A 16,614-nucleotide genomic window follows, 5' to 3' on the forward strand; every position below is an offset into this window, starting at 1 on the left:
GGGGTTAGGGTATGTGCACACGTCAGGATTTCTTGCAGAATTTTTCCTGACAAAAACCGGACATTTCTGCCAGAAATCCGCATGCGTTTTTGACGCGTTTTTCCCAAATGCATAGAATTGCAGGAAAAACGCAGAAAATCCGCAAAAATAATGAACATGCTCATTTTTTTACCGCGATGCGTTTTTTTCACGGAAAAAAACGCATCCATGTGCACAAAACATGCAGAATGCATTCTAAATGATAGAATGCATAATGTATGTGTTTTTAATGAGTTTTTATAGCGTTTTTAGAGTGAAAAAACCTGAACGTGTGCACATAGCCTAAGAGGCGTTTTTGTTTTAGGACCTTCTGGCCCAGCTTTCAGCACCGAACCCCTTGCAATCAGATGGTCTGTAGAGATGCCAGAAATCAGACCCTCGCCCACTGATCTGCAGCGGATCAGCCATTTCCCAATACACTTCCTCCTTCACCATTGCTAGAGCTGATCGTTCCCAGTAAATACAACTCACTATTAACGACCAACATCCTGCTGAAAGCTATCTGTAGTTTATAATCTGTCGCAAGGCAGCACTGAGAATCATCACACAATCTGACCACGGCTGTCAACGACTCCGATCGGTCACCGACCTCCAGCGACCAATCACCGTGTGTGCACCGCCTGTCACTAGCTCCTACGCAGAGGACAAAGAGGCTACTTTGCATAAAACATTACTATTGGCTAACGCTTAGGGGTGTGTCGTGGATTAAAGTTTCATTGGTTACAAGAGACAGCGGTAATAACACATAAGCACCGCCTATTTTGCTTGGGTCACCTGACACAATTTCATCCAATCCTAGCGTACAGCTTGTCCGGCACGTACACGCCTGCGCCATTTTGTTGTAGCTTGTTTGGGTGGTGACTCCAAGAAGATGTCCGGTGTAATGGAGACACACTGGTGAAGAGTGATAAAGCTGCGGGGGAGGGGGCGCCGAGTGATGTCAGCGGGTGTCGGAAGTGCTGCAGTCAGTTGCAGGGCGGCCGGCCCCCATAGCTGCAGGTATCAGGTGCGTATCAGCGGCTCAGCCTCCCCCACCTGCATGTGTAGCATAGAGCTGCTGGTTGCCTGCAGGACAGACCTCCTCCTGCCAGAAGTGTCTGCACAAGGCTTGCACGTCCCTATGTGTTTGCATTATTGCACCGTGATTCTGGGACTTGTAGTACTTTTTGCACTGGTACATAACTCGACATACACAGTAAAAGCCTTCACTGGGAGATCATCCACTAGGGATTGTTGGAGAGTGCTGCCCCCTCTGTGGCTGTTCTCTGGTATTGCAGTTCTGCTCCATTCACAGCGTTGGAGTCAAGCTGCAATACCAGAGTCAGCCTGTGGGCCGGAGTGGCGCTGTTTTTCTGATGCTTTGAAATCCCATCTGTTCCTGGGAAAGCTGTGTGACAGACGTGGCCGCCATTACAGCTCGCATCCAGGTGTCGCAGTCCTGCTTGTCCACAACACTGAATGGCACGCGGTCTGTTTATCGGGGGCGCGAGACTGAGGTGACCCCCCACATGTCCGGAGGCGACTGATAGCAATGTTGGTGTTTTACTACATTACGGGGCACAGGGAACACTCGATGACTGGATACACAGCAGGGCGACCCAGTGACTAATATTTAAGGGTATATTTATACTTTTTGGATAATTGCCCTTTAAGCAATGGTCGCAGTATTCAGCCCCCACGTCTCGCATGTCATCATGATGAAGGTCAGGGCATGACGCTGCATCTGCCAAGAGCCGGGCATCGCGCTGACAGATCTGTGACTTTCCTAAAATAAACCCGCACTTTGATGCCTCAGCCGTGTTAAAATCCTCCACCCCTGCTCCGAAGGGAGGGCGTCACGTCCCCCAATCACCGACCGTGGTGTCATGTCGCCGTAGATATTAGGCTACGTTCACATTAGCGTTATGCATGTTTGCGTCGGGCGACGCATGCGTCACGCGCCCCTATATTTAACATGGGGGATGCATGCGTCTTTTTGTGATGCGTTGTGCGACGCATGCGTTTTTTTTGCCGCAAGCGTCGGGCCAAGAAAATGCAACAAGTTGTATTTTTCTTGCGTTCAAATTTCGGCAAAAAACGACGCATGCGTTGCAAAACGCAGTGTTTTTGCGTGCGTTTTGTTGCGTTTTTGTTTGCGTTGCGTCGCCGACGCAGCGGCGCACAACGCAAATGTGAACGTAGGCTTAGATCGCTGCCCGAACTTGTGCGGCTGTCCCTTCTCCCATATACACGCACACTCTCCTCCACTGAGCATCCATGTGAAGTAGGCAATAAGGCAGTGCTGGCCTCTTATCTGCAGTGAGGACAAGTGATGGGGCATGTTGATGATCCAGCAGCCCCATCCTCCTTTCCTCCAACATCTGTTGGAGAGCAGGGACCCCACAGACACATTGGGTGGGTGATCGCTTTGAGGCCTCATTCTGACGTCCGTGTTGCATGGATGTGTTCACTCTGTGTTTTTTTTTTTATTAAAAATCTATTTGTACCCATTAAAATTCGCACTTCTAGTCACAAGTGTTTTTTTTGTTTTTGTGCTGCATCACAGATTAAAAGTGCCAATACAAGTCTATGGGTCTATGACCATCACGGACGGCAGATGTGATCACTGAACCGGATACACGGCGTCCAGTACACTCTATGGGTGAAATGTCTCTTTCCAGCATCTCCACAAGGGAAATTCACTCGCTGGGGTCTGGAGAGACGCGTCGCATGTCCGTCTCCGCGGGCGTCTGTGTATACTTAGTGGACATTTCTAGAAATCCCATCCACTATGCTGTCACATCTGGCCGCTGCGGATTTGACACTGCATAAGTACACAGCGTCAGACCCGGAGCAACTCCTGATTGTGGGCACGTACCCAAAGACTAGGGCTGCAATTCAGTGTGACAAAACCCTGTTCTGTCCAGTTTTTTTTAATGGACACACCCATAGTTTCATTGACCTTTACACACGTATCCCTGTGTCTGATCTGCGAGTCTCAGAGAAGGTTAATTCACAAGCACCAGGCAGGTTGGGAACACTGTTAACCTGTGGATTAACCCCGTATCTGCAGGCTAATAGTATTCTTTCACATGACTCGTTCCTATAAGTTGTTGCGCAGTCCCTATAGGTTTGTTTGTCTATGGCCAACCTATATCTGCCTATGAGATGGCCGGTCTGTCGACGTTGGCCCTCCTGACTCGTCCATACATCGGAGTTGCTCATATTTTTCAACAGAGAGCGGAGATGGCGGCTGCCACACATCCCTGCCGGCAGCTTATCTCCCCTGAAAACGAAAGAATCTGGCATGGATTGTCCAACTGGAGAAGTCAGGAGGTCGTGTAACATGTAATCCCTTAAAACGTAAATTTATTAATATATATTAAAAATACCATTTCCCAGTGAGACAAAGAAATACAAAATCAAAATATGCACCTATCCTATCAGATATCCCTACACTTCACTACTCTCCCTACCTACCAGTGGAGGTTGGCACCCTAATAGATCGATTTGGCGCCAACCTCCACTGGTAGGTAGGGAGAGTAGTGAAGTGTAGGGATATCTGATAGGATAGGTGCATATTTTGATTTTGTATTTCTTTGTCTCACTGGGAAATGGTATTTTTAATATATATTAATAAATTTACGTTTTAAGGGATTACATGTTACACAACTTATTATTCTCCCTAGGTTACATATTTTTTCTTTTGTACATTTAGAAGTCAGGAGGTCCCATGCACATCAGATGATGGTCTGGTCCCACCAAAATTGGCGGGTTTGTCCGACTTCCATCTATATAGGGGGGCTTGAAAATTGTTGGGTCTAGACTGCTGCCCTTTTCAACCGTACAAGAATTGGGGTTACCATTGAGTGAAGCAGCCGGGCGCAGCATTGTGCGCTTCCATGCTTTGTAAGTACTAATATCCTTTATGAAGCGTCTTTGCTTCTGTTGCTCCAGTTTAGAGAACGGCTCCATCTGAACAGTGCTCTTGGCTAAGGACGTATACCCAATAAGGGTAGTATTTCCTATTTACCGCCTTCGGCTCGATCTCGGCCCAGGGCGAATTGATGGATGAATGATCTGTAGGACGATCGATCTTGTGTGAGCCTAGTTAGGTCCACCAGGGTCTTCTCCGCCGTTATCTTGATTGTATAAAGCCATCGGGTGGCTGGTCTTCCTCTTCGCCTTGTTCCTTCTATTCTCCTGACCATGATGTCCTTCTCCAGTGATTGCTCTCTTCGTTATGATGTGTCCAAACTTATCAGCTCATTATATTTCAGGGGTCTTTGCCAACAGTGATCCAGCGTGTCCAACCAGAGATGGGGGCTGTATTGTCCGCTTCCATAGTATGACGTTTTATTGCAGTGGTGCTTCCAAATTTTCATTGATTTTTTCCATAAGAAAAAGTGGACTTTTTACCTAATCGCAGGGGATGTTTTTTTTTTTTTCTAGAATTCTCTTCTCTCTTTTCTTGAGACTTTGCCTTAATCTGAGTAGTGAAGGTGGCTGAGTAATGTGACCCTCTCTATGGGGACGAGGACAGGACCTTGGGCTGTGTCCTACCTGATTATTGAGAAGTTGGCTGGTGTTCATTCAGTGCCGATCTCATGGGTGGTCACCCAGCTTTCCCACTGTTGGCAGATTTGCCATTCAGGAGTCCAGGAAAGCTGCAGTCTGCTCAGGATCTGTGGTGTTGACTGTTCTGGTGGTCTCCCAGCTTCTCCTGCAGCACTGGAGGTCGTGTGAAGGACGCTTGGTGGCTGTGCGATCCATGGTGGCTGTGTGCTCGGCACTGTGGCTGTGCAGGAAGCCTCGGTGGCCTCCTCTGGCATGTGTGCGCCTGTGGTTGGCTGGTTGGCGGTGGGTGGCAGGCGGGGTAGAGCCCCCTCTGTACACTGGGATGTACGGGCCTCCCTGTGTACTGACCAGATGTAATGGAGGCTGGTGTGTCCCACAGTGGTGTGCGGGACGTGCGTGTCCTCTGTGGCTGCACAGCACCGAGCGTACATTACTCCGAGGAGGAGGAGGAGGGGCAGGACGTCACTGTATGTCTATGGTCCTCTGGGCTGTCACATGTCAGGCACTCCCACTCCCATTGATGAAATGTGCATGTCGAGTGCTCAGCCGCACAGTGCCTCACCACCACCGGAGCGGCGCCTCACACACGGAGGGCACTAGTGCCAGTGAACTTTCCCTGCCCGCACCCCATCTGTGGGGGAGGACGACATCCCCCCACTCTACAGGAATTTGTTTGCGTCGCCTCCTCCTTGGAAGCCGATATTAATGCCTGCTGATTGATGCCACTTCCTAATTGACTCGAGTGTCGCCAGTCTACGTTAGCCCCATCAGTGACCGCACATTGCCCAAGATCTTTGCCACCATGTCTTCTCTGGCTAGTGGTAAGTGCACTCTGTAGTCACCTTCTAGGTAAGTGCTACCCTGTGGTAGCTGAGGGGTTAACGGAATCTGCCAGGTAACCTGTGTATGGGCGCCGGATTATGTGCTGGGGTCACTGGGAGAGGAGAAGGCAGCGAGATGTGGCAGCGGCTTGTTTGCTGGGCTCCGTGCATGGGTTAATAATGGATTTGGTTGGAGCCATTAACCCGTCATAGTGCGGAGCTGTGGACGTGGTCTGGGGCTCTGATCCCCGGCCTGTGATATGGCAGGAGCTAGTCCTGAGGATGTGGAGGTCAGGGCTGGAGTGCTGGTGACTGCTGCATTGCTGCAACTGTGGGATCCATGCATGTCTGCCTGCCTGCCCACCGCCCCGTGTGTCCCCTGGATGACCACTGTCTGCCTGCCCGCCGCCCCGTGCATCCCCTGGATGACCACTGTCTGCCTGCCCGCTGCCCACTCTGCCTGCCCGCCACCCCATGCGTCCCCTGGATGCCCACTGACTGCCTGCCCGCTGACCGCTCTGCCTGCCCACCGCCCCGTGTGTCCCCTGAATGACCACTGTCTGCCTGCCCGCTCTGCCTGCACGTCCCTCCGTGTGTGTATCCCCTGGATGCCCACTGCCTGCACACCCGCTGCCCACTCTTCCTGCCCGCTGCCCCGTGTGTCCCCTGGATGCCCACTGTCTGCCTGCCCGCTCTGCCTGCACGTCCCCCCGTGTGTGTATCCCCTGGATGCCCACTGTCTGCACACCCGCTGCCCACTCTTCCTGCCCGCCGCCCCGTGTGTCCCCTGGATGCCCACTGTCTGCCTGCCCGCTCTGCCTGCACATCCCCCCGTGTGTGTATCCCCTGGATGCCCACTGCCTGCACACCCGCTGCCCACTCTTCCTGCCCGCCGCCCCGTGTGTCCCCTGGATGCCCACTGTCTGCCTGCCCGCTCTGCCTGCACATCCCCCCGTGTGTGTATCCCCTGGATGCCCACTGTCTGCACACCCGCTGCCCACTCTTCCTGCCCGCCGCCCCGTGTGTCCCCTGGATGCCCACTGTCTGCCTGCCCGCTCTGCCTGCACGTCCCCCCGTGTGTGTATCCCCTGGATGCCCACTGTCTGCACACCCGCTGCCCACTCTGTCTGCCCGCCGCCCCGTGTGTCCCCTGGATGCCCACTGTCTGCCTGCCCGCTCTGCCTGCACGTCCCCCCGTGTGTGTATCCCCTGGATGCCCACTGTCTGCACACCCGCTGCCCACTCTGCCTGCCCGCCGCCCCGTGTGTCCCCTGGATGCCCACTGTCTGCACACTCGCTGCCCACTCTGCCTGCCCGCCACCCCGTGTATCCCCTGGATGCCTACTGTCTGCACACCCGCTGCCCACTCTGCCTGCCCGCCACCCCGTGTATCCCCTGGATGCCCACTGTCTGCACACCCGCTACCCACTCTGCCTGCCCGCCGCCCCGTGTATCCCCTGGATGCCCACTGTCTGCACACCCGCTGCCCACTCTGCCTGCCCGCCACCCCGTGCATCCCCTGGATGCCCACTGTCTGCACACCCGCTGCCCACTCTGCCTGCCCGCCGCCCCGTGTATCCCCTGGATGCCCACTGTCTGCACACCCGCTGCCCACTCTGCCTGCTTGCCGCCCCGTGCGTCCCCTGGATGCCCACTGTCTGCACACCCGCTCTGCCTGCCCGCCGCCCCGTGCGTCCCCTGGATGCCCACTGTCTGCCATGGTCGTCTGTACCTGGATATTATAACCTTGTGATTCCAATAGATTCCTATGAAAATGGTTTAATGTCGTACTTATGAGGTAAGGTATATATATATTATGTATGTATCCTCGTTGGTAGATTAATATGATTACATGCCAGAAGCTATGAAGTCAGGTGAGCCGGACGTGTATCTATGTGCAGATCGTCCCTGTAGTAACTCCATGTCACTGAGACATATTGCGCTTTATCCATATTTCTACTTACAGCAATCTCCCCTGTTGTCCAGTACGATGGTCGCCTCTTAGGTTCCTGGGGCTTGGATAACTTCGGGAACTTCTGTGGTTCCTGAAAGCATTCTCCATTCATTTTTATAATATACCATGAGAGGAGACCCCTGAGAGGAGACCCCCACTGATTTCCAGAGTAGAAGCGCCACCAGCACTCGTACTGAATATGCTTCTGCACTAATTGAGGATGAATCAGTGAACGCTGACGCGCCTCTTCATTTTGGTGCCGCTATGTTGGCACACTAGGTATGGCATCTTTAAAATCCTTGCTATGTAGGTTCTTGTGTACATACGACGACGTAGACCAGCCTCATGGCTGCCGGCGAGTCCTCCTGACCTTCCCCCATACCTGTGCACGTCTGAGCCAAAGGTTCTATGACATCTGTATGATGAACAAATAGATCACGCATGCTGAAATTCAATATGCCTGACCCCTTATTATTCCCAAAAGCCAGTAGACCTCTTGTGCACACTTGATTGGACCCACAGAAATTTGCCTTCATAGCATCAGAAAATGACATAAGTGCCAGATTCTTGGCTTGGTAGACACCAGCAGAGCTGCCGGACCCCATCGGGTATATCGGAGTTGTTGGGGATTCTGTTGTGGCCGCCTTCATTTTACTTACACTCTGTGCTATCAGCTCATTGTGTTTTTTCTGGGATCTGTGACTGAAGCTCAAAATGAAGTCTCCAACACAAATGTGAACAGTGACTGATGTGTAAGGACAGCCTTCAGTGGCCAATCACTCTGCCCAGATCCTCGCTGACATTGGTGCTTGTGGCATGTCTCTGCATTGTGATGTATTGACACAAGGGGGTCTATCTAATCTCATACATGGTCCCTGGGGGATGGTTATGTGTTGTGGTGTTTTTTTTTTCTGTACTCTGTAGCCTTCTCCATTAGGCAATAACATTGTTAATACTGCAATTTAGATGTAGAAATCTGCTAGTGTTTCGTTGCCCAACATAAGCCTCTTAGTAACCCAGAATATCAGGATTATTTATCAGTTTTTCAAAAGCAAGACTCTGGGGGAAAAAAATGAACCAGTCTAAAATGTGCAAGACAATCAATTCTCTCGCCATCAGTGGGATTTTCCGGGATGAAATGAAACGAATTACTTTATTGTCATCTGTGGCTTTGTCAGTTGTCCATACCAATAAGCCACTTATTTTTAAAACCCCTGACCAAAATAATGTCGAGGCCATGGAAAAAATGGACGTCGGCGTGATGACTGGCCGTATGGGTCCATCAGCCAGAGAGCTACTGTTTCTTACTGGCTGAGCAGGAGCCCCTCAACCTCCTCTCTGGCATCCATATACTCTAAGAAGTGTATGGATAGGGGTCATCATAGAGAGATTAATCAGCTCTATTAAGCTTGGAACTGATCTAACCCCCCCCCCCCAAAAAAAAGCCATATACTGGCCACCCAAACAATAAATTTTTGCAACTGGGCTTTATTAAAGCTTATGTACCATTTGGCTTTCTCAGGTTGTCTCCCTGCACACCGTGGACCCCAGAATAAGTCAACAGAGAACTAGTCTGCCTCTAATATCTGTTAATTTTTCCTGACATCCAATCTGCAGTTCTAAGACCACATCAAAGTTCAGATCAACTTTGATGTGGTTTTTCGTCATAAATGAGCTGAAGCTGTGCAGAAAAAGATGGGTGAAAGCATTGCAAAGTCGCCTGTCAAAGCGAGTTCACGGACTGATTCTTCGCAGGCACTGTGCAGGGAACTGCAATCACTCGTTGTGATTTGGGCAGGAGAATTGGAGCTGACGCTCGTGACATCCGGAGATCTAGGCGTAAAACACTACATGCCTCCATACTCATTAGATTACAGTTGGCAGAATATCTGTGTATGGGGTCTATTGATGGAGGAGATAAGGATTGGACCGTTGGTGTTCCAAAAATGTATTACTTTTGTCCTGTGACTGGCAGCGGCCTACTTCTCTCTCACTGTAGAGAACACGTGGATGAGCGGAGTGTGGTCTTGTATCTGACTTTTGGGCCCTCGAGATCAAACATTTCGTACTTTAAGCCATATCACATTAACATCCTATTAACCTTGTGACAAAACCCCTCTTTAGCTCCATGATGGGATTACAGACTTTAGAAACCTGCTAGATGAATCAGTGAACCAGAACCACAGTCTTAGTGGTCAACCACAGGAGAACTTCATAGACGACAACGGAAGAACACATTTTCCGCTGGTTTCTATTTCAATGTGCGTTATATTCCTGGTTCGTATGACTGGACTTACAGTCTTGAGTAATGATATCCCCCTTTATGTGCACAGCATCTATGCAGGCTTGTCTCCTTGGTTATGGACTACAAATAAACCTAGTTTTTGGCCTTCTCTTGCGGTCCCTGGCTGCTGTGGATTGAGGTGCTCTAGTCTTAACACCACAGGACCTGTCTGATCAGCAGGAAGGGATTAATAATTCTCTGGTATGAGTTTTATCCTTCCTGTAAAGTTTAGTGAGAATAATCAAGGTTCAGATCAATGTCTTTTGGCTTTTGGCCCAGGAAAAACCTTCTTTCAAAACTGCTGAGCCTACTGGATACACAACACTTGTTTGCGGGCAGCACAGGACGCTTGTACGGCTGTATATTATCCTTTGCCCTCATGGGTTACTAAGCCCCTCCACTCCCTGATAAGACTATATTTTCAGGAAAAAAATACCCCTGTGTAAGACCACTTTCTGAAAAAACGTATCGCCCGTCCCGTATATACACCCCAATGTTAACGCGGGTCACTTGTGCCCTGCCCCAAACTAATGGCCTATGATGCTGATAGTTTGGGTCATGAGACCTGCGGCCGGCCCGAGCATTGGGGTCCAGATACGGGATGTCTATTGCACTCATCTGACAGGTGTTACATGGGCTATGTCTTATGGCTACAAAGGGCTTATATGAACCCAACTTACAGTTTTAAGGAGTTTTCCTAAAGTCACCATTTTTCATTTATCCACAGGTTAGGTGATAAAGGTCTCCCAATCTGGGACCCCACCGATCATGAGGACTGGGGTTTTGCGTCCTTTATCCCTCCTCACCACCGTGGCTTGGCATAGAGGGCGGGTAACAATGTTCCCTGGTGCTCCGTTATGTCTATGGGGCTGATGGGCACAGCCCAGGAGTGCTTGGGTGTTCCCACCAGTTCCATGGACCACTGGATGGAGTGATGGTGATGGGATGCACTTGACCACCGCTCTGCAAACTTTTGTCTTCTTGCAATAACTCGGCATGGAGCATAGACTCATCCTCATAACCCCTTATTGGATATGGCCACCTTGTGGCTGTAGACCCTGAGGCAGTACATTCAGTTTGTTCTACTGGCCAGTAGCCTTAGTAATGCATCTAGTGGGGAGAATAATCCCATAATTTGACATACGATTGTACATACCATGATCTGTGACCTATGAATTGAGAAAAAAAATTTTTGGCCATGGGCGTACAGCAAGTGATATAACACACACACAACACTAAACTGTCACGTGCCCATGTGCATGATGTTCTAACCACTTCACTATTCATAAAAAATGACCTATGTGCTACCTACCCAAAAATATATTTATTTTAATATGTATTCTTTAGCGACCTTTTTCTTAGTTGGTAAATGCCGCAGTGTAAAAATACATTTGCATGAAGCCAGGGCGGCCCGTGTAACAAATGTTCCTGCGACCTCTGGTATTTCTAGAGGAGGAATAGTATTACAGGGTAAAGGTACAATATGTCCCTGCGGGGATTTCACATTGTAGTTTCGGCTATCAATCGTCACTGCGGGGCTGATCTGTCCAGTGTCTTCCCACAGCTAGACTAGTCCTCTCCTTATCTTACTAGTAGGTATGGATGGGGGCAGGTTCTTGATAAGAACCTTTTGTAAGGAGACTTTTATCAATGTGGCTGTTGTATCTCTGTACACATGAGGATTTGGCTTCACTTCTACTGACTAGATGTCTTATAGAAATCTAAAATTAGCAAGCATTCTCTAAAATGTAACTCCAAATGTCTTGTCTCCAATTTTGGGCTTCTGTAAGAAAGAACGCATTGCATTATCAACTTTATGAAGTTTTGGCTCCATGCACAAGAGCGATCTTCATCCAAAGTTTTATAGCAGTTTTCTGAGAACCCTTGAGATTAAATATTCAGGGGGGCAGTGAATTCTGTAGGTGTCAGGTTGAAAAGTTTGACTATATTTGGTCTCTTTTCGGTTTTCGCTGTACACTTCTCCACTAGAAAAGGATAGAAGGGAACTTTGGGGTAGTCATGTCAAACATGGATGATGGTAGACGGCCACTATCTAAAGGGGCACCACAAGGAGTCTAGGTGCTCATACCCATCACCGTGGAAAAAAATGATACAGAAAAGTGGTACAAGTGTCATGCAATTTGTGTGTGATTACAATACGATTTACATGCAAATGCGATCCAATTACAATGTGATTTTTAACATGGGCATTTATATAGAGAGCAATTCTCTATGTAATTTACATATAATTTTCGAAGGAAATAGTCTTAAAAAGAGGGGTGTGTGCGCTTTGTGTGTAGTTTACTGTACATGTGTTATTTCTTAAATTTTTTTTTAGTATATTCCTTTCAGAAAAGACATGGGATCCCCAACATTTTATTAACCAGATGTTGGAAGACGGTTTTAGCCTGGGAAGGGCTTAATACCCATGGAGCCTCCTAGACTCATTAATATCAACTCACAGCTGTACACCTATCCTTTCATGGTTATTAAAATGGGGACCCCCCCCCCCCCAAAAAGAATAAAATACAAATGACATATAATCCCCTTATAATTAATAATCAGCAAAGGCTTAGCAGACAGCTGCGGGCTGATATTAACAGCCTAGGAAGAGGCCATGGATATTGGCCCCTTCCCAGAATGAAAACATCATTTCTCAGATGCCCCAGAAAAGGCACATCTATAAGATGCACCAATTCTGGCACTTAGGTTTACTCTTCCCACTTGCCCTAATACGCTGGCAAATTGGTTGATAGTTGGGAGGGTTAATGTCATCTTTGTATTGTCAGGTGACATCAAGCCCAGAGGTTAGCAGTGGAAAGGAGTCTTGAAGATATTGTATAAAAAGAAATCACACACCACTGAATAAAGTCCTGTTAATTGAAATAATGACACAAATGCCTTTTTAATGAATCTACATTTACCAAAAACACGTATACTCACATCAACACCCAATCCACTGAAGCCAATGTCTCCTGTAACAGAATTTAAAATAATAAACAACCATATTCCTCACCTGTATGCATATATAGATTTATATTTTATTTATTTGGTTGTTATAAGACGTCTCCATATAGTCCAGACGTTTGAATATTATGTGATGTAATTGCACATTTCCCCCTTACATCCCTTTTTATATGTACACTAGCTGAAGAGCCCGGCGTTGCCTGGGCATAGTAAATATCTGTGGTTAGTTATAGCACCTCACTTCTCTTATTTTCCCATCACGCCTCTCATTTTCCCCATCACATCTTTCATTTTCCCTCTCACATCTCTCATTTTCTCCCTCACACCTCTCATTTTCCCCCTCACTCCTCTTATTTTCCCTCCTGACTCCTCTCATTCCCCCCTACCACTTGTCATTTCGACCTCACATCTGTCATTTTCCGATCACTCCACTATTTTCCCTCACTCCTCTCATTTTGCACTCACGCCTTTTTATTTTCACCTCACACCTCTCATTTTCACATCAGTATATACATGTTTGTCATCTCCCTTTTATTTAGTATACACCTGTATGTCATCTTCTGTATATAGTATATACCTGTATGTCATCTCCCCTGTATATAGTATATACCTGCTGTGTGTCATCTCCCCTGTATATAGTATATACCTGTAGGTCATCTCCTCCTGTATATAGTATATACCTGTATGTCATCTCCCCTGTATATAGTATATATCTGTGTGTCATCTCCTCCTGTATATAGTATATACCTGTATGTCATCTCCTCCTGTATATAGTATATACCTGTAGGTCATCTGCTCCTGTATATAGTATATACCTGTGTGTCATCTCCTCCTCTATATAGTATATACCTGTGTTATCTCCCCTGTACATAGTATCGTATATACTCGAGTATAAGCCGAGATTTTCAGCCCAAAGTTTTGGGCTGAAAGTGCCCCTCTCGGCTTATACTCGAGTCACGGTAGCGGTGGGGTCGGCGGGTGAGGGGGAGAGGGCGCTGTGACATACTCACCTAGTCCCGGCGATCCTGACGCTCCCCCTGCCGTCCCACGGTCTTTGGGTGCTGCAGCTCTTCCCCTCTTCAGCGGTCATGTGGGACCGCTCATTAGAAAAATGAATATGACTCCACTCCCATAGGGGTGGAGCCGCATATTCATTTCTCTAATCAGCGGTAACGGTGACCGCTGATAGAGGAAGAGGCTGCGGCACCGAAGACCAGCTGTGCGGGAGAAGGAGCCAGGGACACCGGGAGCAGGTAAGTGTGTCATATTTATCTATCCCCGTTCCACACGCCGGGCGTCGCTCCATCTTCCCGGCGTCTCTCCACTCTGACTGTGCAGGTCAGAGGGCACGATGACGCATATAGTGTGCGCGGCGCCCTCTGCCTGATCAGTCAGTGCAGAGAGACGCCGGGACCGGACGCCGGGAGCTGCAAGCAAGAAGGGTTAGTATGTGTTTTTTTTTTTTTTTTTTATTGCAGCAGCAGAAGCAGCAATGGCAGAAATTTCTATGGTACATCAATGGGGCAATAATGAACGGCGCAGAGCACTATATGGCACAGCTATGGGACAAAAATGAACGGTGCAGAGCACTATATGGCAGAGCTATGGGGCAGTAATGAACGGTGCAGAGCACTATATGGCACAGCTATGGGGCAATAATGAACGGTTCAGAGCACTATATGGCACAGCTATGGGACAAAAATGAACGGTGCAGAGCACTATATGGCAGAGCTATGGGACAAAAATGAACGGTGCAGAGCACTATATGGCACAGCTATGGGGCAATAATGAACGGCGCAGAGCACTATATGGCACAGCTATGGGACAAAAATGAACGGTGCAGAGCACTATATGGCAGAGCTATGGGGCAGTAATGAACGGTGCAGAGCACTATATGGCACAGCTATGGGGCAATAATGAACGGTTCAGAGCACTATATGGCACAGCTATGGGACAAAAATGAACGGTGCAGAGCACTATATGGCAGAGCTATGGGGCAATAATGAATGGTGCAGAGCACTATATGGCACAGCTATGGGAAAAAAATGAACGGTGCAGAGCACTATATGGCACCGCTATGGGGCAATAATGAATGGTGCAGAGCACTATATGGCACAGCTATGGGGCAATAATAAACGGTGCAGAGCATTGTATATGGGGCACAGCTTTATATGGAGCATCTATGGGGCAATAATGAACTGTATGGAGCATTATATGTGGCACATTTTTATATAGAGCATCTTATGGGCCCATCATGAACTGTATGGAGCATTATATGGGGCTCCTGATTCAATATGGATATTCAAAAACACTTAACCTACTGATGTCTCAATTAATTTTACTTTTATTGGTATCTATTTTTATTTTTGACATTAACCGGTAGCTGCTGCATTTTCCACCCTAGGCTTATACTCGAGTCAATAAGTTTTTCCAGTTTTTTGTGGCAAAATTAGGGGGGTCGGCTTATACTCGGGTTGGCATATACTCGAGTATATACGGTATATATCTGTATGTCATTTCCTCCTGTATTAGACCTCGTTCACACGTTATTTGGTCAATATTTTTACCTCAGTATTTGTAAGCTAAATTGGCAGCCTGATAAATCCCCAGCCAACAGGAAGCCCTCCCCCTGGCAGTATATATTAGCTCACACATAAACATAATAGACAGGTCATGTGACTGACAGCTGCCGGATTTCCTATATGGTACATTTGTTGCTCTTGTAGTTTGTCTTCTTATTAATCAGATTTTTATTTTTGAAGGATAATACCAGACTTGTGTGTGTTTTAGGGCGAGTTTCATGTGTCATGTTGTGTGTGTTGAGTTGCGTGTGGCGACATGCATGTAGCGACTTTTGTGAGATGAGTTTTGTGTGGCGACATGCGTGTAGCAACTTTTTGTGTGTCGAGTTGCATGTGACAGGTTAGTGTAGCAAGTTGTGTGCAGCAAGTTTTGCGCATGGCGAGTTTTGCGCGTGGCGAGTTTTATGTGTGGTACCTTTTGAGTATGTGCAAGTTTTGTGTGAGGCAACTTTTGCATGTGTTGCAACTTTTGTGCATGTGGCAATTTTTCTGCGGGTGCAAGTTTTGCGTGTGGCGAGTTTTCCCATGAGGTGAGTTTTGCACGTGTGGTGAGTTTTGCATGAGCCTAGTTTTTGCATGTGGTGAGTTTTGCACGTGGCGAGTTTAGAGTGGCGACTTTTGTGTTTTGACTTTTATGTGACGAGGTTGGTGTATGTGTGGTGAAATGTGTGCTGAGGGTGATATTTGTTCAAGCACGTGGTAGTGTGTGGCGCATTTTGTGTGTGTGTGTTCATATCCCTGTGTGTGGTGAGTATCCCATGTCGGGGCCCCACCTTAGCAACTATACGGTATATACTCTTTGGCGCCATCGCTCTCATTCTTAAAGTCCCCCTTGTTCACATCTGGCAGCTGTCAATTTGCCTCCAACACTTTTCCTTTCACTTTTCCCCATTATGTAGATGGGGGCAAAATTGTTTGGTGAATTGGAAAGTGCGGGGTTAAAATTTCACCTCACAATATAGCCTATGATGCTCTCAGGGTCCAGACGTGTGACTGCAAAATTTTGTGGCTGTAGCTGCGACGCCTCCAACACTTTTCCTTTCACTTTTTTCCCATTATGTAGATAGGGGCTAAATTGTTTGGTGAATTGGAAAGTGCGGGGTTAAAATTTCACCTCACAATATAGCCTATGATGCTCTCAGGGTCCAGACGTGTGACTGCAAAATTTTGTGGCTGTAGCTGCGACGCCTCCAACACTTTTCCTTTCACTTTTTCCCCATTATGTAGATAGGGGCTAAATTGTTTGGTGAATTGGAACGCACGAGGTTAGGTTTTTATCCTGAAATGAGTCTATGATGAGACCTCTCGTTTCTCCTTCAATAATACCCTGTAGCTTGGGCAAAGAAGAAGTGATAAGAACAAAGTCTCTACGTAATGTGTTTTTTTTTTTTTTTTTTTTTTTCCTGACCT

The 16,614-nt window shown here is 47.9% G+C and overlaps 1 protein-coding gene across 2 annotated transcripts in view; it reads left to right on the top strand.

Annotated features, from left to right (window-relative positions):
• Window positions 1-882: 882 nt before the first annotated feature.
• UGP2 (UDP-glucose pyrophosphorylase 2) overlaps window positions 883-16,614 on the top strand; it is an 80,293-nt gene continuing 64,561 nt past the window's right edge. Inside the window, exon 1 of one of the 2 annotated variants that reach the window (XM_069768699.1) lies at window positions 883-1,045. Coding sequence is in view for 1 of the 2 variants with exons in the window: in XM_069768698.1 (XP_069624799.1) it covers window positions 5,399-5,417 (19 nt within the window). In the remaining variant the exon portion in view is untranslated. Of the gene's footprint in view, window positions 1,046-4,748; window positions 5,418-16,614 lie in introns of those variants that run through there. The other variant, XM_069768698.1, reaches the window with a different exon arrangement.

This window comes from Ranitomeya imitator, chromosome 5 (genome assembly GCF_032444005.1).
Source record: "Ranitomeya imitator isolate aRanImi1 chromosome 5, aRanImi1.pri, whole genome shotgun sequence".
Classification (NCBI taxonomy): Eukaryota; Metazoa; Chordata; class Amphibia; order Anura; family Dendrobatidae; genus Ranitomeya; species Ranitomeya imitator.